Below are 27,147 nucleotides of genomic sequence, written 5' to 3' on the forward strand. Positions count from 1 at the left end.
AACATTTCTTTACCGAGAGGGTGGTCAAACCCTGGAACAGGCTTCCTAGAGAGGTGGTCGATGCCCCAAGCCCGTCAGTGTTTAAGAGGCATTTGGACAATGCCCTTAATAACATGCTTTAACTTTTGGTCAGCCGTGGAGTGCTCAGGCAGTTGGATTAGATGATCATTGTAGGTTCCTTCCAACTGAAATATTCTACTCTATTCTATTCTAAATTTACATGAAACAGTGATACTAGGTTTTGCTCTGAAATGAAATGCCCACTTGAAATGGTCTAAACTTTTCTTTCTAGTATATCACAGAGTCTGATTATTGCCAAAAATGTCTGATCATGACTCTAATGATCAAAATGACCTTTTTCTACACTGCTATCATTGAAATTCTTCATTTTGCTTTGCAGAGGGATTATTCAGGATTAAACTACGCTTCCTTAAGCTACAATTCCTTAAGGTGTTGGGGAAGATGTACTCGCGGCTTCCATTGCCTGATGATGAAGACCTAGCTTCACTGCATTTCCCACGGCACGATTTGTCGCACACCACTGTGCCCCATTCTCCAGGGAAGTGAGTTTTGTGAGGTGTAGTTGTCTGTTGCTGCTCCATAGGAGACTTCCAGCTCCTGCCTACTTAGGTGCTGCTGGGAAATTCGTTGTGATACTATGGGGTTTTAACCACCTAGAAATAAAATGACAGGCCATTAAGAAAAACCTCCAGATCTTACACTTGCAATTTCTATGGCCTACCAAATTATTTAGTGTATGTAGTCATGAGAAGAATTAAACTCTGTCAGAATGACCTCACTGACAAAGGTCAGAAACACATTTGTAGGCTTACTGCTGCAGTGAAATGGGATGATTCGACCACAAGAACTTTTTCTAAGAGAAAACAAGTTTTCTGCGTGTGAAGATCCCCTGAAATGTCCTGCAGCAATAATTTCCTGGGGAAAAAGAGAGAGAAAAAACAAGCACGTTTTCATCCTGTATTTGAAAAAAATCTTTTCACAGGAAAGTGACTTCTCCTCCATAAAAGTAATACATTGTTTTTATTATTACCACCATTGGCATTGTTGAACAGGATATGTAGGTGTGGAGATACCACTCCCTTACCCAAACTGCACTCAAATATGCACACAAATTCATGGCAAGTAGTAAAACGGCATTAAAAATATTTTCACTTGCTAACAATTATATTTATTCTGTAATGAATCTTAAATCCCTGCCTTTCAGTTTTGGGGAACTACATAAAAATGAAAAATATTTCAAATATATTTGTACATAAAATAAATGTGTATGATATATACACTATATTTTAAGTGTGTATTACATATTAATATATGATTTAATATATAATATTTATATGTATGTAATATATGATTTAATATATAGTATTTATATGTATGATTTTTATATATTAAATAAATAAATAAAAATGTAGTTTCCATTTCAATCTTGAAGAAAAAAATAATGGAGACTTCCCATTCAATGATTCAGTGATTTTTTTTTAGTTGAGGGGAGGACAGAAGATCAACAAGGTTTTTTTCTGAAGGCTTCCCACCGAGTTTGCTGTCTGTATTGCTCAGAGCCTTTCAATATAGCCTAAGTCCCCCACCCCGCTTTAGCCAGCTCCTGGCTGTGGTGCTCATTTTTCCCTTGTGAAGATTCTTGCAGTATGCTCCCCTTCCCAAATCTCTAGCTGACTACCTGTCAGGGCGCAGCGAGGGCAGGCTCTTTGGCCAGAAAAAGTGAACTGGGAGCTGAGGACAACAGCAAGGCAGGGGAAAAGCAGAATCAACTAGAGGAGTTTGCTCAGGACCATTTCCAGCCGTGTTTTGAATATCTCTGTGGACAGAGACTACACAGCTCTTTGGTAAACTTTTTCCAATGTTTCCTCGCCGCAAAACCCCTCATTTTTTAAGTTGGAATGGAGTTTCCTGAACGGAATTTACCAGTGCCCATTACCTCCTCTTGTCACTGGGCACCACTGAAAGAGCCTGGCTCCATCTTTTTACTCCTTCCAATCAGAAATGTATGCACACTGATATAACCCCCTGAGCTTTCTCTTGTCCAAGCTGAACTGTCTCAGCTCTTCAGCCTTTCCTCACATGAGGGATGCTCTGGTCCCTTAATCACCTTTGTGACACTTCACTGGACTCTCTCCAGTGTGTCCATGTCTCTTTGTACCGGGGAGCCCAGAACTGGACACAGCACTCCAGGTGTGGCCTCACCAGTGCTGAGTAGAGGGGAAGGATCACCTCCCTTGACCTGCTGACAATGCTTCTGCTCGCACAGCCCAAGATGCTGTTTGTCCTCTTTGTTGTGAAGGCTAGCGCACGTTCAACTTGGTGTCCACGAGGAACACCAGGTCCTTCTTTGCAAAGCTGCTTTCCAGCTGAGTGGCCCCCAGCCTGTGTTGTGCATCAGGTATTCCTCCCCAGTGCAACAATTTGCAATTCCCTTTGCTGTACTTGATGACGTTCCTGTCAGCCTATTTCTCCAGCCTGCCAAGCTCCCTCTGAATGCTGGCATAACCATCTGGTTTATCACCCCCTCCTCACAGCTTTGTACCAGCTGCTAACTTGCTCAGGATGCACTCTATCTCATCATCCAGGTCATTAATGAGATTAAACAGCGTTGTCTCCAGTACCTATGAGTTTGAAGCTTGGAGACTCGTAGCTTACTTTTGCTTTCAGAGCTTGAAGCCAAGGGTAGTTCCTGTAGGAATGAAGTGAGGAGCGGGGTAAGAAAGAAGACGAGGAGCATACAAGGCTGCTGGCCAACTCAATGACCAGAATGAGGCAAAGAGAGCTGGTGTTGCCATACCCCTAATCCTAGAGGAGCTAACCCTTAACCACTCAATGTGCTCACAGATTTTGGCTGCTGAGACACTCCAGTTGCCTGCATGCAAGCCACCGAGCGCGCAGAGAGTGTGGATGATCAGCCAGAGAGGATCTGCAGAGAAAAGGTGGGCACTCACGCAGGCGTTCCCAGCGGCTGCTGCTTATCTGTCCTCAGACGTCTGCAGACACTGCAGAAGTTCGCATGTGAGCTGGATGCTTAGACTGCCTTTGCGGCCAGGAAAGAGAGCTGGGCACTTGCTGGGGACAATTCATCTCATCCTTGGACAAGTCTAAGCAGCTTGCATCAGCTGTGCCTTACACACACTGAGGCAACAGACAATTCTGCCTGTTGACTATAACGGGAGCCTGGAGGGGACTTGATCTTCTGCAAGTCAATGCTTACACAGGCATGCACGTATGCAGACACGGTGCAGAGGCTGAGCTCTGAGGTAGTCAGTGTAGGGGCTCCCTACCGCTGTTCCAATGGCTGAAAGAGAGTGGTGTGACTGAGTATGGATTGCTTGAGGAAGATGCAAATACTTTTTCCCACTCCCTGGAAGAACTGAGCTGCTGGTTCCCAATTAAGTCTTTAATCATCACTTGCTGAGTAAGTATCTGCAGCACCAGATACAGTTGCAGTGGTGGTACTCCTTGCCCCCGAGATAAACACCCACAGTATGTCTGAGGACATCCTGATTTCTCTCCTTTGCCAGAACAGGGACTGTAGATATGAGCAGAGTTGTATGTGTCCATGTTATACATGTGACATCTCTGAAGGGAGATGTGTTCCAGCCTCTTTCACTCCTCTTCCCTCAGCATGTTGACCACTGCTGGCTTCAGGCTGGTTTCTCTCACATTTTGTTATCCTGGTCGTGGTGTTCATTCCCAGGGGTTGTGGCCACGGTTTGAGAAACTCTGCTAATAAATAGCCTGAAACAACTCCCAGCTTCATTCTGGTCACTGGGTCAGTGGTGGAGGCCAGTGGGGTGTGGGAGTGGAGATATCTGTGTACAGAACAACCATCAGAGACAGCCCAGAGGCAAGACCCTCTCAGAGATCAATGATGTAAGCACTTCCCTGAATTCCAGACTCTATACCAAAGAAGAGAGGGTATTTTGGGACCCCACATCATGGACCCTTAAAGAAATAGGGAGAACCTGTGCAACTCATTTGTTTTAAAGGAACGCATTCCTCCTCCAGACACCCCAGGTCAGCTATGGCCCTTGCACCTAGCCCTGGAAGAACGCTGCTGGTTCTGAACCCCAGCACTGAATGTCACTCACTTGTTTATCTGCAGGATAAATATCTGTTTTGCCTAAGCCTAAGCCAGTCACCTGGGAGGAAGTCCTCTCCTCTGTTTTCACACATCTACAGAACATTTGTCTACATCTGAGCTTGTCAGCATAATGCCTTTAAATCAGGCTGGAGATACAAGGCCTTTGGGGATCTTCCATTTCTGACCCTCCCTTAGACCATTGCTTCAACAAGAGAGGACTCCTGCCTGCTACTCCCTTGATGAGATCTCCTCCGGATGAAGTGCAGTACCAAGGGATGTAAAAATACAATTTAGTATCCTCAGCCTAGGCAGCTACTGCCTTACTTGTGTGGTGGGACACACGCCTGGCCACCAGCCGTGGCCCCAGCTGATTGTGTGTCTCTGGATGGCCCTATGCCATGTCTGCCAGCCCAGTGCAGTCATCTGGGATACCCTAGAGAGCAGCATCCCTTGAGGCGCTCCTGAAGTGGGACCGGCACCTCACAAAGGTAGGTTCATCTCGGGTGAACTGCCCACCAGGGTTGTCTGCTTCTCTCCGTTGACTACAGAGTGAGTTGAGCTAACTAGTTAAGACTTGACTAAATATTACCTGCCTCAAGTCATGGGGCTGTGGTCGTGCTCCGCTTACAATATAAGTAAAGTAAAGACAAATACAATATAAAGTCTCTTCTTTTTCCTACACAGAAAATCCCCAACTTAGTTCTGCTCCAGTTATCATGAGGTTCCTGCATCTGCACGTAGTCCTGATCCACACAAATGAAGTGAAGCACACCAAGAACTCCCAGAACTTTTTAATGAGCCCCGCGGTGACAGAATCTCAAATCTGCTAATTATTACTATTCTATTTTGAATGACCAGAAGCTCAAGGTGGTTTGAGATTTTGCTTTCTTCTTGAATCCCAGCACTTGCCCTAACACAGGCTTCAGGAATCCTGTAAGGGAAGGTTGCTGGAGTCTTCTGTTGGAGGTAGGTTTGCATCCCCTGCTCTTCTGAGTTGAGCTACGCTGTATTATCTTGTAACTTGACAATGACATCTAGGAGCTTTTGTGAAGTTGGATCCCAGAAAGAGCAGGTTGCTGGAGGTCTTTACTCTTTCTGACAAAAATACTGAAAAGAAGACTAATTCCACACATTGCCAATGACAGTGTATATACAGAGGAAAGAGTATCACTAGGAAAGAGAAAATGACCTGAAAATGTTTGCTTACCACTTGTGATGTATCTTAATGCAGACAGCTTCAGAGACACTACCCACACGTTGGGACAGGTCTGAGGGAAGACAGTCTATGCTGCACTGTTGATAGTGATAGGGATTAACGTCAAATATGAAGGAACAATGAAGAGATTTACAGTTCTTTGGTTGAAATGATGCAGATGATTAGGAACACATTGTGAATAGGCCGACCTGACACATAGTAGATAAAAAGGCCTTGAAACTTAGTATTCTAGATAAGGAGGCCAACCTTGTATCTTGAGAAGAATAGATAAGAGGGTGGCGCTAGTGAGAATTGTGCTAATTAAGCCAGGAACTAAAACTAAGCATGCGTGAAGACTGAGACTTTTGCATACGTTAATGAATTCCGGGAAATGCAATGAATATGTATACTCTAACTGTATATAACTTCTATGGTTAAGTGATTTGGCACGCACACTAGGTGGAGCGATCCCCTGTGCGTCCAGCGCTGCAATAAAGAATACCTGCTTTCTAAAACTCCAAATTGAGTCTTAGAGAGTTTGTCAGGAACATCTTCGTTTCAATAGCTGTCTTACAGCATTTCTGTCTTTCAGATTTTCACCACAGCTCGATCTTAGTCTCATGCTAGGGAGATTACTGAGGCAAAAGAGAAAGGCTGGGTTTGAATTGAAAGCAGATTGCCTTCTCTTCTCTCCCCCCATACTTGTGCAAAAATATTCTGGTTTTACGGAAAATGAAAACGAAGTCTGTATACAGTATTAGCTGTGGCTTGTTACAAACCAGGATTTCATACCAAAAGCGGCTTTCCTTTTTGGTCCTGTAGAAAAAACAGCCATTTGCAAGCAGAAAATAGGAATATGTTTATAAGGATTTAGAATGACACTAAGGAACTAACTGTGAAGGGAAAAAAATTACAGAATCCCTGCAGAGTATTCACCAAAGGCAATGGAAATGTGCAGAAAGTTCTGGTCTCGACAGTTCTGTGAAATTCCATTTTGGGAATAAATTACCAGTTTGTAGGGGAAAAGGAAAAAGTCCTAGTTTATTCTGCATATGGTTTTTCCTTGTAAGAAATCAGATTTTTTTTCATCTGAATCAAATAAAGGCAGGAACTGCCCATCAGGGAGATGGCTCCAGTAATCTTGGGCCAGGGGAGGAGGTGGGCAGACACCCTCTGCTCTTAAAACTTTGTCACAGTGCCTCCAAATTCATTGGATATTATAACATTATTTTTCTAAAACCTTAAGCACTGTCTCTGTGATTTTAACTCATACCATTTATTTGACCGAAAAGAAGTTTGAAAAAGGACTGTGATGCAGAGATGTCATGTAAGGAAATACCTGCACTTGGAAAGGAATTGGGGTTGAGACTGAGCTGAACCATACCGTCCATGGACTCTAACGAGGAGTAGCCACAGTGATGTCGCCTTGAGGGTGAGCAGATTCCCTCTCCAGACTTCTTGACTCTGATGGGAGCTGAGACAGCCATCTCACTTGTCCTTACTCATTTGTTAGCGCACAGGCCACCTAGTCTAATGTGGACTTATATGATAAGAGTGGAAGCTTAGGGAAAACACGTCCTGTGTTGGTGACTGTTGTCTATATCTAGACAGAGAACCCCTGCAGCTCCATGGATAAGCTTCAGCTCAGCTTAACTTGCAAGTAATTGCTCTATGTGAGGTGTGTTCCAGGCAGAGTGCTGCTTCACAAGCTGAGTGGTGTGGTTAATAGTCTAGAGGGAAGGGATACCATCCAGAGGGACCTTGAGAGGCTAGAGAGGTGGGCCCATGCGAACCTTCGCCCGTGCAAAGTTTTACAAGGCCAAGTACAAGGTCCTGCACCTGGGTCAGGGCAATCCCAAACATGGATACAGGCTGGGTGATGAGTGGATTCAGAGCAGCTCTGCAGAGAAGGATGTGGGGGTATTGGTGGTTGAAAAACTGAATGAGCTGGCAATGTGTGCTCACAGCCCAGAAAACCAATCGTATCCTGGGCTGCATCAAAAGAAGTGTGGCCAGCAGGTCGAGGGAGGTGATTCTCCCTCTCTACTCCGCTCTCGTGAGACCTCACCTGGAGTACTGTGTTCAGCTCTGGGGCCCCCAGCGTAAGAAACACATGGATGTGCTCAAGCAGGTCCAGAGGAGGGCCACAGAAATGATCAGGGGGCTGGAGCACCTGCCCTATGAGGACAGGCTGAGAGAGCTGGGGTTGTTTAAAGAAGAGAAGGCTCCAGGCAGACCTTATAGCAGCTTTCCAGTACTTCAAGGGGGCCTACAGGAAAGATGGGGAGGAACCTTTATCAGGGAGTGCAGTGATAGGGTGAGGGTAACAGTTATAAACTGAAAGAGGATAGATTTAGATTAGATTTACTGTGAGGGTGGTGAGACACTGGAACAGATTGTTCAGAGAAGCTGTGGATGCCTCCTCTCTGGAAGTGTTCAAGGCCAGGTTGCATGGGGCTTTGAGCAACTTGATCTAGTAGAAGGTATCCTTGCCCAAGGCAGGGAGGTTGGAACTGGATGATCTTCAAGGTCCCTTCCAACCCAAACCATTCTATGATTCTATGATTCTGTGATCCATGCAGTGACAGTGATGAAGCTCTGGAGCCTTTCTCTGTGTAACACTGTGCCCTTGACTGTGCTTTTCAGTTGAATGACTTTTGTGTCCCCTTTGTGCTTTAAAGCCTGGGGCTTCAGGATTGCAAATCTTATTGAGATAAAATGGAAACTGTGCCTACCTGGAACCCATGTGAAAGAGCAGACCGCTCTTTAAATCCAGGGATGGGGTAGGGAGGGTGTTCAAAAAGATGTGTAGAAGGATGCTCTGGTACAAAGTGTCAACATGAGCAAACACTAAGAATTTCTACAGCAATATTTACCACTGCATTATTATTATGAACTTGATGAGTCATTTCAGAAGGGAAATAAGGACACTGAACTGGATTAAGAAGTGAAGGTTGAATGTACCCTTGGCTGTTGCGACCATAGGACAGTGGAGTTTAAGGTTCTGAGAAGACTGAGCAAAAGAAACAGCACAATCTCATCCCTGGCCTTCTGAAGAACAAATTTGGGCTTGTTCAGGTGCCTGCTTGGGAGGATCCCAAGGAAAACGGCCCTGGAGGATAAAGGGGCACAGGAAAACTGTTTATTCTTCAATGTCAGCCTCCTCAGAACGGAATGCATTCAAATTTGCAGTAAGTCAAGCAAGTGCAAAAGAAGGCCAGCATGGATGGACGGGGATCTCCTGGCAGCTCTAACACAAAAAGGACCTAATACAGAAGGTAAAAGCAGGAACAGGCTACTTCAGAACAACAGGGAGACATTGCCTGCTCCTACAGGAATGGAGACAGGAAAAACCAATGCTCAGCTGGAGCTGAAACTTGCAAGGGAGGTGAGGGCAGGAAGAAATGTTTCTCAAAGTACATTGGTAGCAAAAGGAAGACTAAGGAGAATGTGGACTCATTGCTTAGTGGGGCTGGGAACCTAGTGACAAGGGATGTGGAAATGTCTGATTTACTCAATGCCTTTTTGCATCAGTTTTCTATAGTAAGCTTTGCCCTCAGGCCTCTTAGGTCTGTGAGCTTTCTAGCTGAGTTTGTGAAACTGTACCCATGGTTGAAGGAGATAAGGATAGCTTAAGTCAATTAGACCTGCACAAGACAATGGCACCAGGTTGGATTCATCCTACAGTGCTGAAGGAGCTGGCTCATGTCACTGCAAGGCTGTGCTCTATCATCTTCAAGATGTCAGCTGAGGGAGGTTTCTGATGACTGGAAATAGGCTAATGTCACATCCATCTTCAGAAATGGCAAGAAGGAGGAAGCAGGGAACTAAGGCTGATCAGCCTCACCTTAGTCCCTGGGAGATTATGGGGTCATCGCTAAACGCATGACGGACAAGAAGGTGATGGGGAAGAGTTACAATGGATATCCCGAGGACAAATCATGTCCAACGAACTTCATAGCTTTCCATGATGAGGTGCCTGGCACTGTGGATGAGGGCAGGGCAGTGAACGTTGTATACCTTGACTTTAGCACTGTCCTGGTTCTGGCTAGGACAGAGTTAACTTTCTTCCCAGTAACTTGGGGGGTGTGCTGTGTTTTGGGTTTGGTATGAGAGGAGCGTTGATGGCCCATTGATGCTTTGGTTGTTGCTGGGTGGTGCCTGCACCGCGGCCTTCTTGTTTCTCTTTTTGCTCTGCCAAGTGCAGGGGAAGCTGTGGGGGAGGAGCATAGCTGGGGTGGTTGACCCAGCTGGGCAATGGGGTATTCTATACCATGTGACATCATGCTCAGTATAAAACCAGGGGTGTGAGGGGGATCCCCTCCATTCGTGACACGCGGTCATCGATCGGTGAGCAATTGCATTGTGCATTGCCTGCTTTGTATAGTCTGTTATTGTTGTTGTTCTCATTGTTATTATTACTGTTCTACTTTGTTTTATTTCAATTATTAAACTGTTTTTATCTCAATCCGGGAGTTTTCCTACTTGTGCCCTCCTGATTCTCTCCCCCATCCTACCGGAGGAGCGGGGTGAGCGAGCAGCTGCGTGGGGTTTAGCTGCTGGCTGGGGTTAAACCACAACAAGCACGTAGTCTCCCGTAGCCTCCTTATCACCGAAGTGGTGGGATATGGGCTAAATGAATGATAAGGTGGATGGAAAATCGGCTGAACTGCTGAATTCAAGAAGTGGATATCAGTGGTGTGAAGTGCAGCTGGTGAGAAGTAACTAGTGGTGTCCCTCAGGGATAAATACTGTCGTCAATACTGTTTAATGTCTTCATTAATGAGCTGGATGATGGGATGTAATGTTCTCTGAGTGAGTTTGTGGAGGACACCAAAATGGGGAAAGCAGTCAGTATGCTGGATGGCAAGGCTGCTATTCATAGGGACCTCAACAGTTTGGAGAAATAGGCAGGCATGAACATCATAAAGTTTGACAAAAGTAAATATGACATCTTGCATCTGGGAAAGGACAGTCCTGTGCAATCAGTAGAGGCTAGTGGCTGCCTGTCTAGGAAGCAGCTTTGCAGAAGACGACCCTGGTAGACAAATAGCTGCATAGGAGATGGCAATGTGTTCATGTGGCAAAGAAGGCAATACACATCAGGGCTCTGTTAGCAACGGTCTAGCCAGCTAGCCTGGAGAAATGATCCTACCCCTCTATTCATTGCTTGTGAACCCCATTTGCAGTACTGTGTCCAGTCCAGGACTCTCCAGGACAAGAAAGACAGTGATATACTGGAGTGAGTTCCTTGGAGAGCCACCAAACTAATCATTGGGCTGGAGCACATGACATGCAAGGAGAGGCTGAGAGAACTGGATTTGTTCATCCATAAGAAGAGAAGGCTAAGGGGAGACCTTATCTCTGTCTGTAACCAGCTGATGAGATGAGGATACAGAGGAGATGGAGCCAGACTCTTCCTGGAGGTGTACAGCAACAGGATGAAAGGCAACAGACGCTAATTGGAACATGCTAAATTCTTACTAAATATAAGGGATTTTGTTTGTTTCTTTATTTTTTTCCATGAGACTGGCCATATACTTGAACAGGTCCACAGAGTTTGTGAGACTTGATGACCTCCAGAAGTCCCTCCCAACCTAAATTATTCTACATTTTAATGGTTCTATACTCCAATACATGTTTATAACCATCTGTATTGCTGTTGTTGGTGCAGGGACAAAGAATGGAATCAAAGAACATCACCACCACTGTGACAGAATTTGTCCTGTTGGGCCTGACACAGAGGCACAAGCTGCAGCGTTGTCTCTATGTGATCTTCTTTCTCATCTATGTGACCTTCTTTCTCATCTATGTGATAACCTGGCTGGTGAACTTGACCATCATTGCAACTGTAGCTGCTGATCACCAGCTCCACACACCCATGCACTTCCTGCTGGCCAACCTGGCTTTCCTTGATGTCAGTGATTCCTCAGTCAATACTCCCAAACTGCTGTCAGGTCTCCTCACTCAACACACAATGACTTCATTCAATGAGTGCTTCCTCCAGATGTTCTTCTTCCATTTCATTGCTGCTGCGATGGCTTTTTGCCTTGTAGGGATGACAGTTGATTGATATGTGGCCATCTATAAGCCATTGTGTTACTTGTCTATCATGAACTGGAACATGTGCACAGTATTGGTGGCAATTGCATGGTTCCATGGACTTATTTACTTCAAAATATTTTTTTTTAATTTTCCACAGCAAAGTATGTATTTGCTGACCAGCTTCCACATTGAGCCTTTGACCTCCTTGTTACGCAAGGTATAGATCATGGGATTAGTCAAGGGGAAGATGACCGTATGGAAAAGAGCTACAACTTTTTCCATTGGTACAGCTTGGAAAGGTAAACCATAGATATACATAGCTGGGCCACACATGACAAAAACCACAATGATGTGGGAAACACAGGTGGAAGCTGCTTTGTTCTTTGCCTTGGAGGTCTGTGTTCGGAGCTTTAGCAACAGGACAGTGTAGGAGATTAGGAGAAGTGTAAAGCACATGACTATAACAACTCCATTGTTGAGGAACATCAAAAGCTCCACTATGTAAGTGTTGGCACAGGCCAACTTGACCAGCTGATGGACATCACAGAAGAAGTTGTCCAGGATGTTGGGACCACATAAGGGGAGGTGGATGCTGAGAGTAAATAGAATGATGCCATGGATGAAGCCCCCACCCCATGTAGCTCCAACCAGGACACAACATACCCCCCTGTTCACAAGCCTGGTGTAATGAAGAGGTTTGCAAATGGCTACATAACGGTCATAGGCCATGACCAGGAGCAGGAAAGCTTCAGCTGCTCCCAAGAAGTGGAGGAAGAAAAGCTGGGCCATGCAGGCACTGTAGGAGATGGTCTTATGGTGTGAGAAAAAGTCAGCCAGCATTTTGGGTGGGGTCACAGAACAGTAGCAGATGTCCAAGAATGCCAAATTGGCCAGGAAAAAATACATGGGTGATCCCAGTTGGGAATCCCCCTGAATTGTGAGGATGATAAGGATGTTGCCTGGCAGAATGATCGTATAAAAGAGCAGGAAGAAGAAGAGAATCATCTGGACTTTGTGGTTTTGGGACAATCCCAACAGAACAAACTCTGTAACTACTGTATAGTTCTCGTGCTCCATTTCCACTCTGCAGAGCCCTGAAAAACAGACAGTAATCATGGTAAAAAACAAACACCAGTGCAAATCTACAGAAATGTCTGAACAGTATGGGGCATATTTAGAGTGTCTAAAATGCATGCCTTTTTCCCATTTCCTAGTTTTAGGGAACTCCTAAGGGTGAAATACTTGAAAGCCAGTAATTTAGATTCCCACTAACTTGGGCATTTTACTGGAAATATAAACTGGAAATGTCCGCATTTTATCAGATGTTCTTTGTTTTCTCTGTGCCCTGGGAACTGGCACCTGGATGGAATATAGGTCATAAAATATCAGTCCATTCTTCCATGGGTAGGCTAATTTTTGTGGTTTACAGTGTAGATGCCTTTATCTGTGCTAGTCCTGTCTACTGCCTCTCCAGTTGACGAAAGCAGCTCCTTCCAGGGTAGACAGATTTAATTCTAAGGTAGACAGCTAAACAAAGCTAGACAAAGTGCACTCTGATATTACACAATTAAGCTAAATCACATCCACTGATTATGAAAGGAAACTAAGTATAGGTCACTCACATCTGAAGGAAGGTTTATGAATCCCTCAGGTGCTTTCATCTGACAGCTGCAAAGTTGTTTGCAATTAAACAATTTTAAATCCCTTTATACTTAATTATGTCAGTATAGCCAGACCAGGGAATGACTCATTCCATCCTAAATTTTCTCTAGCATATATCAGTTAAAAGTATTTTCCAAAATATTTCAGTTTTCCAACTGTCTGTCAAGGGAGCTGAGGATGTCTAGATCACATTCAGACTTCTACCTTTCTCCAGAGAAATCCCACAGCAGTGTCTAATTTTCCAACGAAGTCAACAGAACACTGGAAACATAAAGAAAGCCCAGTTATCTAAATATCTCTATGAAATTAATCCAGCATGAATTGGCGTGATGGCAGTCTGGCAAGCAAACTGACATTTTTTGATAGAATTCATCAAATCATTTCAGTTACGTGTATTTTGAAAGGATCTGTGGATTTTGACACCTCCCTCATGAAGAAAACCATAAAAATTGGTCAGATTTCTTTTAAAAGTCTTTCCATTTATCTAAGTTCTTTCATTCCTCCAACTTCTTTTTCTTCTTTTGGGTCAGGAGAAAGTTATGTGAGTTTTTGCCTCCAGTTTTTTTTTAACACTTTTCTTCCATTTTGCTACAAAGATGGTATGTCTGTCTGCATGACGGCGTCTGCACATTACTGCATTACTAACTTCACCAGCAATGTTGAGGTAGAGAATAAAGCATACTGAAAATTCTTTAGTGGGAGAAAATGCTCAGACCTGTAAGGATTGTTTAGTTTTAGAACAGTTTTACTTTAGATCCTTTATTGAGACCAGTGAGAAATGAAATCTGATAGTGGAAACTAAAAAAATAAAAACAACTGAGAGGAGGAGAAAGTGGCAAAAAGTAGTAAAATTCATAATAAAGGAAAAAAAAAAGGAAAGGAAAGTAAGAAAGGAATAAAAACGAGAAAAAAACACTCCTTACGTCACTTTTTCATGTTTTTGTCAAAAGTCAAAATTTCACGTCATGCCTGGAAATTAAAAGATTTCTTGACATTCTTTGTTTTCTCCATCTCTTCCTTTCTTTTATGGACAACCAAAGGTCTCATTGTGCTGGATGTGTGTATAAATTGACCGATATTTAATTTCTCATCTGACTGCGAATCCTTATCCATCTGGCGGTGAGTTTCTCTTTGCCTCAATTTAAATTCCCTCTGAGTGGTTTGGTCAGCTCCAGTCTCTTCCCATCTCAGTCACATGACAGAAAGATTCCTGCAGGAACCTACCACTCCACTCCGCTGTCTTGTATCGTATCATATCCTACACATCCAGCTAATGCAGAAACAACACTCTCCCTTCACCTCTACTTGGTTATAGAGACTTCTGTGGTTGCACTTGACTTCTGTGGCTTTGCATCTATGACTCTCCTACACAGCTCAGTATCTACTACTCTCTGGGTTGTTCAGCCCTAACCAGCAAAGAACCAATTGAGTTTACTCCCTCTTTGCTCTTTCCTGCCACACCACTTTGAATAGGTGGTAAATATTTCCCAGTTCTTCTACATACTCCCCTGATGTTATCAGTCTGCCTATATCCAGATCCTCTGCACTCTTCAGCTGCAGATTGTGGTTTACCCCATCTCCCTTCCACAGTGATGAAGACTGGCTGCTCTGAACTCGGGTCTATTCCTTCTTCCTATTTTCACTGCTGCATTTTTGTCTTCATTACTGGAAACAAATTTACCAGGAAAGCTACATAATGCACTTCTTCATTTGTCTCTCTTCACCCCTTTAAATGATTTAGTTCAAAAAGAAACCGCTTACAGGGGACCCGAGAATCAGAATCTGTGAGTGTGATGACTCCTTCTGGTCTTTTCTACAGTGAAGCCATCTTTTCATGAGTTATTTATGGGGGTGTTCATACTGCACAATTTACAATGCTGTTGATGTAGGTATCTGCATCTGAATAAGTCAACATAGTGACCTGAGGGACAGAGTAGAAGGAAGAAGATACAATTCCTCTTAGGAAGTGTAGGGATGGAACCCAGGTCCTAAACACAGATGTGGAGTGCGATTTTACATGCTCCGGAATAACCTGCCTGGCCTCCATGTCTGGTCTAGAAGGATGGTCCTACGTCTCACCAGCCGATCTGGTGGAGATGTCCGAGATGTGCCATCAGAGTGGTTCAGACAATGACTGACTATTTGAATTCTGCTCTACACATCTAGCTCAGATTTTTAACTGTATCTTTATCTTTGGACAGATGAATTGTACCAATAATCTCTGAATTTATCCGCTCGTTATTTCTGACTGATAGGGAATTCCTGAGCCTCAATGACTGTGTAACTACTACAGAAACAAATTTCATCTGCTGCGAGGAGGAGGATGATTAAATCCTTGCTGGATCTGCTAACATCTTCATCAGAGGGTGGCTTACCATTCTTTAAGGCAATACTGATGTTCACCTGTGGATCTAAGCGAAGTGAGATTCTGGGCTTTTAACCACTATTACCTACACAGTTTGGTCATGGGCACCAAAGAATACGTGCTGATCCAAGAAATTTCATTGTTAGTCTCATTAACATTTTGGCAGTCTAAGCAAAATATGACAATCACTCATTACTAGTCCAATCACAGTAATACTAACACCCAATTTCTGTTTAAGGTCTTTACTGATAAACTCAGTAGAAAACAAGTATCTGTCCCTTTTCCCTGAAGTTAAGTTCTCACCCTTCTTGTTATCCGTAGTTCAAGATCAAGTGTCCTTCATCCTCAGGCAATGTGAGCAGTCAACATCTCAAGTCCTTGTACTGGGATGAGTACAGTATTGCCTGTGACAGTTCTCTTCCTCATTGATCCTGAGTTCTCTCAAGGTTATTCTTACTGACACTGGTTTTATCAGCCCTCCCTGAATCATGTGTGGATGCAAGACAGCTGAGACCTAAACTCCCCTAATCCCTACATCTCTTAAAGCCCTGTCTTCCCAAGTCCTTCCCAAGTACTAGCAGCTCTTCAGCTACCCACCTCCGAGCTTCACTCCACACCAGGACTCTGTATTTCTGAAGCTTATTGCAATCCCAGCTTTAAAATCCTACAAACACCTGCTCAGAGCTTCAATATGCATCTCCTTTTCAGGAGCTCTGTTGGTAATCCATCATTCTGACCTGAAGTCTTGCTCTTCTGGCCATGAATCCTCTTCCACACTTCCATGTATTTAGTACTGCTGTGCATGTACCAGAGGTTCGGTTCTTTTAAACGCCAGACCCATTCACAGCAATTTGTCTCCCTGCCCAATTGTCAGCACTAGCACCAGAGACTGCAACCAGACTGCCTGTGACCTTAGCTGCTTCACTCACCACCTGATGACAGAGGGCGAACATTGTGTGCCAGAGGATGGAGAGGATTTTGTCTCTTTTCATCCTCTAGATAATGCTTTCTTTGTCTCTTCAGAGTGTGCAGGTTGTTTCTCGTTCCAAGGGTGAAGGTTAGATAATTGTGGCAGCAGCTGTGGTTTTGGAGCGGTAACTCGGATGCCCACGGGTCTTAATAAAAGCTCTAAGGTGTATGACTTTACTTGTAATTATTTATTAGTATTTGTTAATTATTTATTTCCACATATATTATTCCTGGACCAGGTGACCTCTAGAGGTACTTTACAACCTACTTTTTTATGATCTCATGATTAATTCTGCATTTAAATGACTGGTAATCTTTGCTTCTGGGAAACAAATGAACCCGCAACCTCTGACTTCCCATAATCTGTAGACGTTCTCATCTGGGAATGTACAGGATGGAAAGCCATCACCTAGAATTCTCCAGATCACTTAATTTTCTGTATTCATTTTATGGGTATTCAGGATGAGTTCTCCATAGTCCACCGACAAAGATACATACTTTCAGGAAGTGTAAAACAAATGAACTCAACAATTTCCCTCTGCCCCGCCCCTCTCTCTCTGTTTCTCTCTCTTTCCCCAAACTCTTTCTTTTAATTTGTGTTGGCAGTATATCCAGGGGTCAGATGAATCAGGACTGGGAGGTGCTTATTTCTTTTCACTGCCTACAAAGAATGGGTAGCTCAGACTTAAAGATATACCATCTACATGGCTGCAGTTAAGTGAAATTAATTCCATTGTGTATTTATACATTATTACTTAATGTACAGTATACATTACATACTGTTTATATACATGTATATTAACTAAATCCCTTTGTAACATTAACAAAAAATTAAACCCAACACAGACATTTAAAAGGTCAATGCTGGAAGCTAAATTAAAGAAGCAGCATAATCCAACAATGATAAAGATTCATTCTGTGATTCTATAGTGGAGCATCAAATACTGCACCAGCAACATATGTCAAATGATTAATTCGCTGTTTTCTAGGATTTCTGAGGCTTCCTTTAAGATGGAGGGCAATTCAGTACAACTTGCCCTCTCTGCATGATTAACCAAAACACAAAGTTTATCCGGGATGAGAAGTGACAAGTGCCAGGACACCACCTGGCAGTGGAAATCCCACCCCACACTCACAGTCACGTCCCACCTGATGTGGAAGTCCTGCCCATTTTCCAGTCACATGGCTGGGTAACTTCACTGCTCCTTGCCTCTGGGGCTGATGATTTTGGTGCTCTTATACCACATATGATTTTAAAATAATGCCCTGTGATTGGTTAATTATTTTCTTAGGGCCAGGATATACATATATACACATGCACATGCACATGCACATACATACGCATTTACATCTGTGTTCAAATATGTTTACACATGTATATTTAAAACCAAATATAAATATTCATAAAAGGGTATGGATAATATAATTGTTTAGAACAGATAAGGAATTATGCTGGTTTTGGCTGGAATAGAGTTAATTTTCTTCATGGTAGCTAGTACAGGGCTATGTTTTGGATTTGTGCTGAAAACAGTGTTGATAACACAGGGATGTTTTACTTACTGCTGAGCAGTGCTTACACAGCGTCAAGGTCTTTTCTGCTCCTCACCCCACCCCACCAGCGAGTAGGCTGGGGGTGCACAAGGAGTTGGGAGGGGACACAACTGGGTCAGCTGACCCCAACTGACCAAAGGGATATTCCATACCATATGACGTCATGCCCAGCAATTAAAAACTGGGGGAAGAAGAAGGAAGGGGGGGACGTTCAGAGTGATGGCGTTTGTCTTCCCAAGTAACTGTTATGCATGGTGGAGCCCTGCTTTCCTGGGGATGGCTGAACACCTGCCTGCCCATGGGAAGCGGTGAATGAATTCCTTGGTTTGCTTTGCTTGCGTGCGCGTGTCTTTTGCTTTACCTATTAAACTGTCTTTATCTCAACCCACCAGTTTCCTCACTTTTACGCTTCCGATTCTCTCCCCCATCCTACTGGGTGGGAGTGAGGAAGCGGCTGTGTGATGCTTAGTTGCCAGCTCTGGTTAAACCATGACAGCATTGAAGTTTAAATGTGAATAATAAGAAAACACATGTAAGGGCTTTCAGGAGACTGCATTTCCCTACTGAGCAAGAGACTGTGCTCCCAGAAGATCACAACACGTCTCTTTCCCAGGAAGGGCCACTTCTGGCACTCCATGGCCCTAATGAAATTCTAGTTTTACCGCAACAGGGAAGATAGAGGAGGAGGAGCACAGCCTGTGTCTTCCATGGAAATGTGTGGCAGGTGGAGTGGCAGATTCAGAGGTCTGGGGTTAGGAGATATGTAGAAGAGTATAGATTTGTTAACTTAGACCGGGTACCATTACATAAAACTTTTGCTTGGGGTGTAGATGGATTTTTTGACCATATACACCAGCTGTTTATACACGGTGATTGTTCTCAGAGTATTCGTGGAGCTGTCAGCATGTACAACTCCTTATATTGTCCCACTGTTAATGTCAGCAATATGAATATAGGGAACCTTTTAGAATGGGTCATTTATCTCCTAAAAAGTAATTCACCTGTGTTTTGTCCAGACTTTCCTCCTGGCTGACGTTATTGTAATAAGGAAAGGCTATGATGGCTACTTCATAGCTTCCAAATGAAAGAATGGACATGCTATTAATCACCCAACGTGGAAAGTGCACATGTATACAAGTTCCCAGCCTGAATATATATTTCATAGATGCTTTAAAATTTTTTTCCCATGAAACTAAGCAGCTTTCCCTAAGCACTGGGATTTGCGGGTTGCAAACATTATTTCTTCCATTTTTTTTCAACACTGCTAAAAATCAAACCCAGAATATTACATGGTGAACGGCGTGGTGTTTGAGGAGAAATTTTTCCTGTAACATGCAATCAATTAGGAGAAGATTTTTGTCTTTTTCTATTGCCAAAATTTTGAGGGAGCCTTGCATATCATACAGGAGGAGCAGAGAGTTGGACTCAATGATCCTTATGGGTCCCTTCCAACTTGAGATATTCTATGATTCTATGGTTCTATGAATGAGATTATGGTGATGACTTGTCTCGCATTCTATGAGGGAGAGGGTGATGAAAATGTAAAGGTGTGTAACTTAGATCCCTTTCAGCATAGTGTGCTAGCCTCTACTTGCATGGCCACACAGCAGTTGGTTTTTCTTAAATGTAACACTGTAGTACAACTTCCCCCAAATCATCATCGCTAGAGGAAAAAGAGATCTTTGACACCCTTTTCTCAGTGGATTGTGTACACAGCTGAAAAGGAAAATACTCAACTCCATCATGAGTTATAAGACAGTGACTCTCAAATGGGCAAATGCTATCATAAAAAAAGAAGAACGAACCCTGTGACTGGGGCAACCTTTGGGTATTTTTATTAGATGACACAGCAAAAGATAGACCACATGACAACAGCAGGAGGATTTAATATCAGGCCTATATGGGAGCATGAGGAGGTCACTATGAAAAAAGTCAGATGTGGAGTTCACAGAGTTCTTAGTGAGGAACTGTACATGCCTCTGCTACCCAGAGGTAGTGGTGTTCTTTTTGTCAGTAGGCTCTTTGTCGTTTATTTATATTACTAACACCCTTCAATGAAAACCTACATTACTATGATTTTACTAGTCTCTATCCCTTCATGTACAAAAAAAAATCCAATTGCCTCTTGGACACCCCAAATCTTTGAGAATTTTGACAGCCTGATGGCCCATTTTGGCATGGCCAAAATAAAAGTGTACTTCTCTCAAGCACTCTTTCCCCCCATCCTTCCCATGGTGGTAAACACCAATCTATTCTTTCCCTTTTGCTGCACTTTCACTGAAACCTGCCAGGCCCTCTGCACCTGCAATGATGAAGGAAGAGCCCTCGTGGGCACCTGGTGTTCCCTGGAATAGAATAACACTTCTTGTAGTCCCCATATACATATTCCTGTGAAGTTCACTTTTTTTTCCTGGCCTTCCATTTGGGTGGGCAGTGATGCTTGTACCTTGCAGCACAGCACAAAGACCAAGGGTTGCCCCAGTAATACTGCATGGTCTTCCTGTTTGTCTGAGGCCATGTCAGGGAGCCTCTTGATCAGACTCAGGACTGATCTCTTCCTTGCCTGAGGTGGGGATCTCTTGATTATCCTCAGAGGGTTGGTCCCTTGCCCTGCAGACATGTTCAGTCTTCTTCATGTACCCCCACCCTGTTCAGTGCTCACCCATCCCTTTTAAGCCCCCTCCCCATCCCCACAAACACATTAGGACTTGTTCAGCAGAGAGTGTAAAGCAGTAGTCCCCAACCTCTTTCTTTTTTTATTCACATTTAAACTGTAACTATTTATTTCGTTATCTCTTATTAAACAAGTGTGTTATACACACATATACAAACTTACACATAGTTTTTGTGTCTATATAGAGTAGGGGAGTACTTAAAATCTGAAATATTTTTGTGGCACAGGAAACTTTACTTGTCTACTGCCTGTAGAAGAAAAACAACGTGATGATGACAGTGAGGTATTATGAGACACATTTATGGGACAAAAAAGAAGCTTAAATCAGCTAGTCAGATATCCCTCTACAATTAAGGTTGGATGCCAAACATTGTTATCTATTTATAAAAGCACACATTTTCCTTATTAATGTAAATTGTTACTAGTGAATTGTTAGAGATCCATTATAGTGGCAACATTAGTACTAATATTTAAAAGGAATCATGGGAACAGGATCTCATTGTACATGTATTGTGGTTTAACCCCAACCAGCAACTAAACACCACACAGCCGCTTGCTCACTCCCACCCAGTGGGATGGGGGAGAGAATCGGAAGGTTAAAAGTGAGAAAATTTGTGGGTTGAAATAAAACCAAGTTTCTTAGGTAAAGCAAAAGCCACGCACGCAAGCAAAGCAAACCAAGGAATTCATTCACCACTTCCCATGGGCAGGCAGGTGTTCAGCCATCTCCAGGAAAGCAGGGCTCCATCACATGTAACAGTTACTTGGGAAGACAAACGCCATCACTCCGAACATCGCCCCCTTCCTTCTTCCCCCAGTTTTATATACTGAGCATGACGTCATATGGTATGGAATACCCGGTTGGCCAGTTGGTTTAGCTGTCCTGGCTATGCTCCCTTCCAGCTTCTTGTGCACCTGGCAGAGCATGGGAAGCTGAAAAGTCCTTGTCTATGTAAACATTACATAGCCACAACTAAAACATCAGTGTGTTATCAACATTATTCTAGTACTAAATCCAAAACACAGCACTATACCAGCTAATAGGAAGAAAATTAACTGTACCCCAGCCAAAACCAGGACAACTTGGCATTGGTTGTGCACACACAGGTGTAAAATTTGCCCAGAACTGTTTACAGTTAAGTGTATGAGAGCTGACAAACTTTCTACTCCAACAGAAGGGTACAAGGAGGTGATCTTGACAGAACCATAAACTGTGTCAGCATGTCAGGAGCTCAGCAGCCCAGATCAAGAAAGGCATTTGGAATCGGTAGGATAAGACTTCCTAAATATGATTTTGATCTGGACCACAGACACCTACCTCTTCCGTAAATACTTAAAATCCTACTAATTTCAACTGGATCCCAGGAGAGCAGTCAGAACCTCAGTGGAGAGAGATGTGCACCTCCACACTATGATTCAACTCTTCTATATTACAGGGTAGGAAGAATTTTCTGTCAACCTTTCTGCATTACCTATACATGGACTGAAAGAAACTACAGACAAAAGAACAATCAGAAAAAGATGTGTGCAGTCATTGAAAAGTTATCTAGCAGGAAACCTGAGAAAAGCATTAATCTATTCTCTTACCCCAAGACCATATTATTTAGATCAGTACCAATTATTGTCAGAAAAAGATAACTAATCAGATATTAAATACCATTTCTCACACACTTCTGAAAATAATTAATGGAAAGAAATGTTAAAATGTATTCTTTTGTTAAAATGCATTCTTCCATGAAAATGCATTCACGGTAAGTGAAACACTTTTTACATATGGTCTTCAGTAATCTAAGGAAATTGACTTCCTTGCCATTTACATTTTTTGGTTTTTTGCTTTTACTAATTCTCCCTTTAAAGCAAAATGTGATACTGTGTTCATTACAGGCATTATATAACATGTCACAAATACAGTACATTTATTTACTTTAGATAGTGTGCTGTGCTTGGTTTTGTGTGTATGCACATACACAGATGCACATACATCCATGTTAATATTTAAAGGATGGGGAAGAGCCAAGAAAATGCCTTTGCAACTTGTGTTTCTTCTTTATTCTTGTCCATAGCATGAGTTCGGCTCTGTTACAGCTTATCATGAACTCTGAATGAAACTAATGGTTTAAATTAATTCCTGATAGGCACCTACGGAAGCAGATATGGGCACTGTCCCACTTCATGAGAGGCCTGAGACTATCTGTGGGACAGCAGCACCCGATGAAAAATACCCACCTTTTCAAGGTCTGTGCCATGGTGGTTCTGGGGAGGGCTACCTAAGGGTAATGCCCATATTGCATTCTGTGACATATTCACCAAAATCTCCATTTTCCTCATGGAATCTCAATACTATATGCTGGAGTTTGGATCAACCTTACATGTGTGAAGGGAATGTCCCCTATAGAGTCCCATGCCTTTCTCTTCAAGGCACAGGAAAAATACATAAAATTAATACCAACTTGAAATCAGGTTAGGCATGTTAGAATCAATAGTTCCCATATTGGGGTTGAGGAGATGAATCCAGCCACAAACTGCTGGATGTCTGTTTTGGCTACAGCCTGTGAAGCTGTGATCCACTAAATGGCATAATTTAACCAGAACTCCCCTTCTTTATAGAGGAGACAGGATGGCATAAGTGTAAGTGAGCCAGGCTTCAGCAAAATCAATGGCTGTGTTTCTTCGATACCAAAGATCAGTGCTCCTTCCCACAGGTGAAATTCTGATTTACACTAGCTGACGACGTGTCTTGCTGTCTATCGCACTAGTTCCTGTTTGTGCCAGCTCTTCCTCTGGAGTATCTTTCATGCACATGTGGCATACGGAAACAGGGAGCAGAAGGGGTGAATTCAGGGAACACAGTGTGTTGCTGATAGTGTTTGATAGTATGGAAGGGCCCTACAGCAGTTATAAAAAAGGTTTCTTCTAAATGGATGAATGATGTTGGATGTCTCTTTCTTCTTGGAGCACAGCCTGAAACATCTTTAAAACAGGCATGAATTTAAAGGCTTTTACCATTTGAAATGCAATGTCCCTTAAAGTGATTTAGGCTAATCACACTAATGCTATTGTATTAGAGTAATTAAGCTTTTTTGTAAAGAAAGGCTTCTTTCAGTCCTGTCTTTTCAAGGAATAAAACAAGAAAAATGAAATAATGAAATAAATAAAGAAAAAATTAATTCTCAACTCTTTCCACGGAGGTAAAAATAGATCAGCTCCCAGAAGCAAAGTCAGTAGAAGCTGAAATGAAGTTTCCTTAACCCTGGTTCTCCAGTGTTTTAATTATGAAGAAAAAAGGGTTCCAATGAGACACAGGCAAGTTAAATTCCCTGGAGGGGTCTAAACAAACACAACATTGCAAAATGTAATTAACCACTTTGCCATTAACTAGTTATTGTGAAATTTCTGAAGTCAGGCAATGAATTTATCCTGAGATGACTTACATTGCCTTTCTCTTTAACAAGCAAACTAAAAAAAATGAACGTTATACTGAAAAATCTCATCCCTCCTTTTTACTGCCTTTCTGTCAGTTAACTAAGTCAGCTGAAACCTCTACTGTTTCCTAACAGAGACAACCTTCAAAAACCAGCATAACCACATCGGTAGTGAAGATTTATTTTGCTTGACCTCAATATGGAAACTCTAGTTGGAATGTTGCAGGATTAGGCCCAGGACATTAACCAAGTCAAGGTGCCTGTTCCATGTGGAATAAGCTTTAAAACCCTTCCTACTTTTGGTGATTTGGAGGAAATTTTCTTCCATATGTGGAAATTTCACTGACATGCAGGGAGGTGCCTGTATGTGACCTTGGGATAGAAGCAATTAATGCAGCACTCTACAAGGTGAAATCTTCTGGAAAGGGCTGCATCATCCTCCCCTCACTTGGGCTGTCACATCCATCATGATGTATTTACCTCTAACATAAAGATCTGTCCTAAGGGCTTATTTTTTTCCCTCTAAACAAATCTGGCAGTGCAGCTCCTGCTCACTGCTCTGTATTCATGTTATGTCCAGCTAAGCTAGGTCTTCCTCTGAGCCCTGTATAGCATCTTAAAGCATAATAATTATTGTTCTATGCTCAAATTTGTGGTGTTTTTTGTTTTGGGATTTTTTTTGGCTCAAAGTGTGCGAACCACATCCCAGAAATATGTTTCAGACATGATGTCGAATACAAATGTGCCATCGTCCAAGACATATTGCAAGGGCATCTGGGAGTGTTTGAGAGTGCAGCAAAAGCTGGGATAGCTTTGCAAGATTTTTTCTGGGGAAAAGAGTCAAAGGTTGTGTGGTGTCAACCCTACTGCCAGTACAAAACTGAAAGTGGAATGAACTTTCCTCAGAATTGCACCAGGCTTCAGAGCATCCCACCTGAGAAGGGACTTGGATCATGAAGCATGAGCAATCCCAGGGAAGAGGCATTGGAGGCAAATCACACAGGTAATTCAGTTGGCAAATTGTAGATATTGCCTAAGATGACAAATGTTAAAACACCTCCAGGCAGTGAGGTAAATCCAATATTTGCTGTCTTGTGCACTAGATGAAGAATAGCTCATCTCCTAGACTAGGTCTAGAGAAATCTGAGCTCTAGCCCCCTTACTCCTTCTCTGATAAATGAATGTTACTCCCCTTTTTGAAATTACATCAGCAGCTGTGGTGATTCATCTGACCTGTCTTGGACAACTGTAATGAGGTAAATTCTCCTTGCAGATAACTATCTTCTCCCATTGAGTACAGATAGGGTCTGGACAATGTGGGTAGACTTCGTCAACTACATTTTAGGCAGCTATGTTTAAGAAAGTGAGATGAATGCATTCAAATGTGCTACCTAGCAGATCTCACTGCCTGAAAAAAATAAAAAATCAGTGAACAACCTTGCTTGCCTGCCTGTGTACTTGCTCACTCGCTCACCCTTTGCACTCCTAATTAAAGTGTCTAAGGGCTTAAAGTTATGTGGCATGCACCCTCTTCACTGTTGCCTTAAACCAGCCAATCACATATTCAATTCTGACAGTTTTACTAAGCAAGACAGCTACCTGTTGCACCTCTGCAATCTTTGACAAGTCCTCAGGTGGGATTGTTCGGTCTCAGGAGAAAGCAGTACTTATTGAGCTTGATTTCATATTACTCTGGGGTAAACACCCAAAAGGTATTTAAAACATTGTTCTGTGAAAATAATTGTTTCTTTGTGTTCAGTGTGAAAGCAGCTTAGGAAGCTAGCTAAGGTGAGGCCTGTACATCACAAATATCAAAATACTGACAGGCAAATTGCATCATTAAAGACGGGGGTAAAAACCCCAGTGCCAGCGTATTTCTATTGAGGATGGAGACTGAAGAAACAGTTCTGATTTTCCAATAAGAACAAGTAACACTGAAGACAAATACCTTGCAGCTTCCACAATATTTATAAAGTCCTTGGAGATAAACTATTGTTGATTTTAGTGTCTGATGTATTACATAAAAGTGAACTGTTATTTGCAACGCAATCAATCTTTTTAGAAATCAGCAGGAAATTCGAGCCTCCCAAAAATTCTGCAAGGAATAACAAACGTCTATAGAATACAAATGGCTCTGTTGTATCTGAAGAATCCATACCTCACATCGTCTTTGCTGATTTCAAAGCTAGCTTTCCCAAGAGAAGGTTTCCCATCACAGCTCTTCCTCATCCATATCACAGGCAAGGAACCAGTCCAGTTTCAGAGGAGAAGAAACTCCAGAATCTGCTAGGTATGTCATTTCAGCCTTCCTGCTGACATAAATGCAAGGATCAGAATAGTTCTCTAGCCCTTCTGAGGTCTTCTTGGTGTGATTAAAAAGGTAGCTATGTTACCAGATGGGGAATAAATCGAGTGGGTCTGCAGTTGCATGGAGAATCATTAGAATGAATGAATAAATGAGGAAGAGGAAGGAAGGAAGGGAGGGAGGGAGGGAGGGAGAGAGGAGAGAAGGGAGGGAGGGAAGGAGGGAGGGAGGAAGATACAGGACATTTCTATAGAAATGCCAGTTGAGTCCATTCCATAGACTGAATATTTGCTGGAACATGGACAGCTGAGACAGTGTGGTTTATTTTAGGGAGAGCATTATCATGATCCTGTCTTTGCTTGACTTTATTGACGAACACCCAGAATGGGATTCAGCTGACTAAACACGGATGTGTAATGCCATATGAGATTTCGTGGTGATACATGCCAACTGTCTCCAGCTGCTGCTCCAGAAGAGCAGCAAAGGTTTTCCACAGATGCTGTGTCACATCTCTCAGCTGTGTGACTATAGATGGATGATGCATGGACTTCTAAAATGGTACCAGGCACCTACATTTAGTCAAGTTATGCTCATCTGTTTTGACTATAAGGAAAGATTAGAAGCATAGATTACATAAAGACACCTAGAGTGCAGATATTTAGGTGTAGAAATTCTGAACTGAAACCTCCTGGTTAGAGTCAGATGAGATGAGTCTCATGGCTGACTGTTTTCAAGTACATACTGGAAGACTTTTTGCAAAGAGGATTTCTACAGGCGCAAACTGTTATGCAAGAAAAGGAGCTGAAGAAATTCAATGGCCTATCATATTTGATGAATAACAATAGAAG

The 27,147-nt window shown here is 42.8% G+C and overlaps 1 protein-coding gene and 2 pseudogenes across 1 annotated transcript; 2 read left to right on the forward strand and 1 right to left on the reverse strand.

The window, feature by feature from the left end:
• Nucleotides 1–27,147, forward strand: part of LOC142091706 (von Willebrand factor A domain-containing protein 5A-like) — a 521,312-nt pseudogene that overhangs the window by 202,134 nt on the left and 292,031 nt on the right.
• Nucleotides 1–27,147, forward strand: part of LOC142091600 (epimerase family protein SDR39U1-like) — a 334,998-nt pseudogene that overhangs the window by 23,187 nt on the left and 284,664 nt on the right.
• On the reverse strand, nucleotides 8,602–12,428 carry LOC142091659 (olfactory receptor 4N5-like). The gene is made up of 2 exons (XM_075171054.1): nucleotides 11,529–12,428; nucleotides 8,602–8,682 (listed from the first exon to the last, which is right to left on the reverse strand). Exons 1-2 carry the CDS (start codon nucleotides 12,426–12,428, stop codon nucleotides 8,602–8,604), a joined length of 981 nt encoding a protein of 326 aa, XP_075027155.1.

The sequence above is a fragment of the Calonectris borealis genome, chromosome 22 (assembly GCF_964195595.1).
Source record: "Calonectris borealis chromosome 22, bCalBor7.hap1.2, whole genome shotgun sequence".
Taxonomy (NCBI): Eukaryota; Metazoa; Chordata; class Aves; order Procellariiformes; family Procellariidae; genus Calonectris; species Calonectris borealis.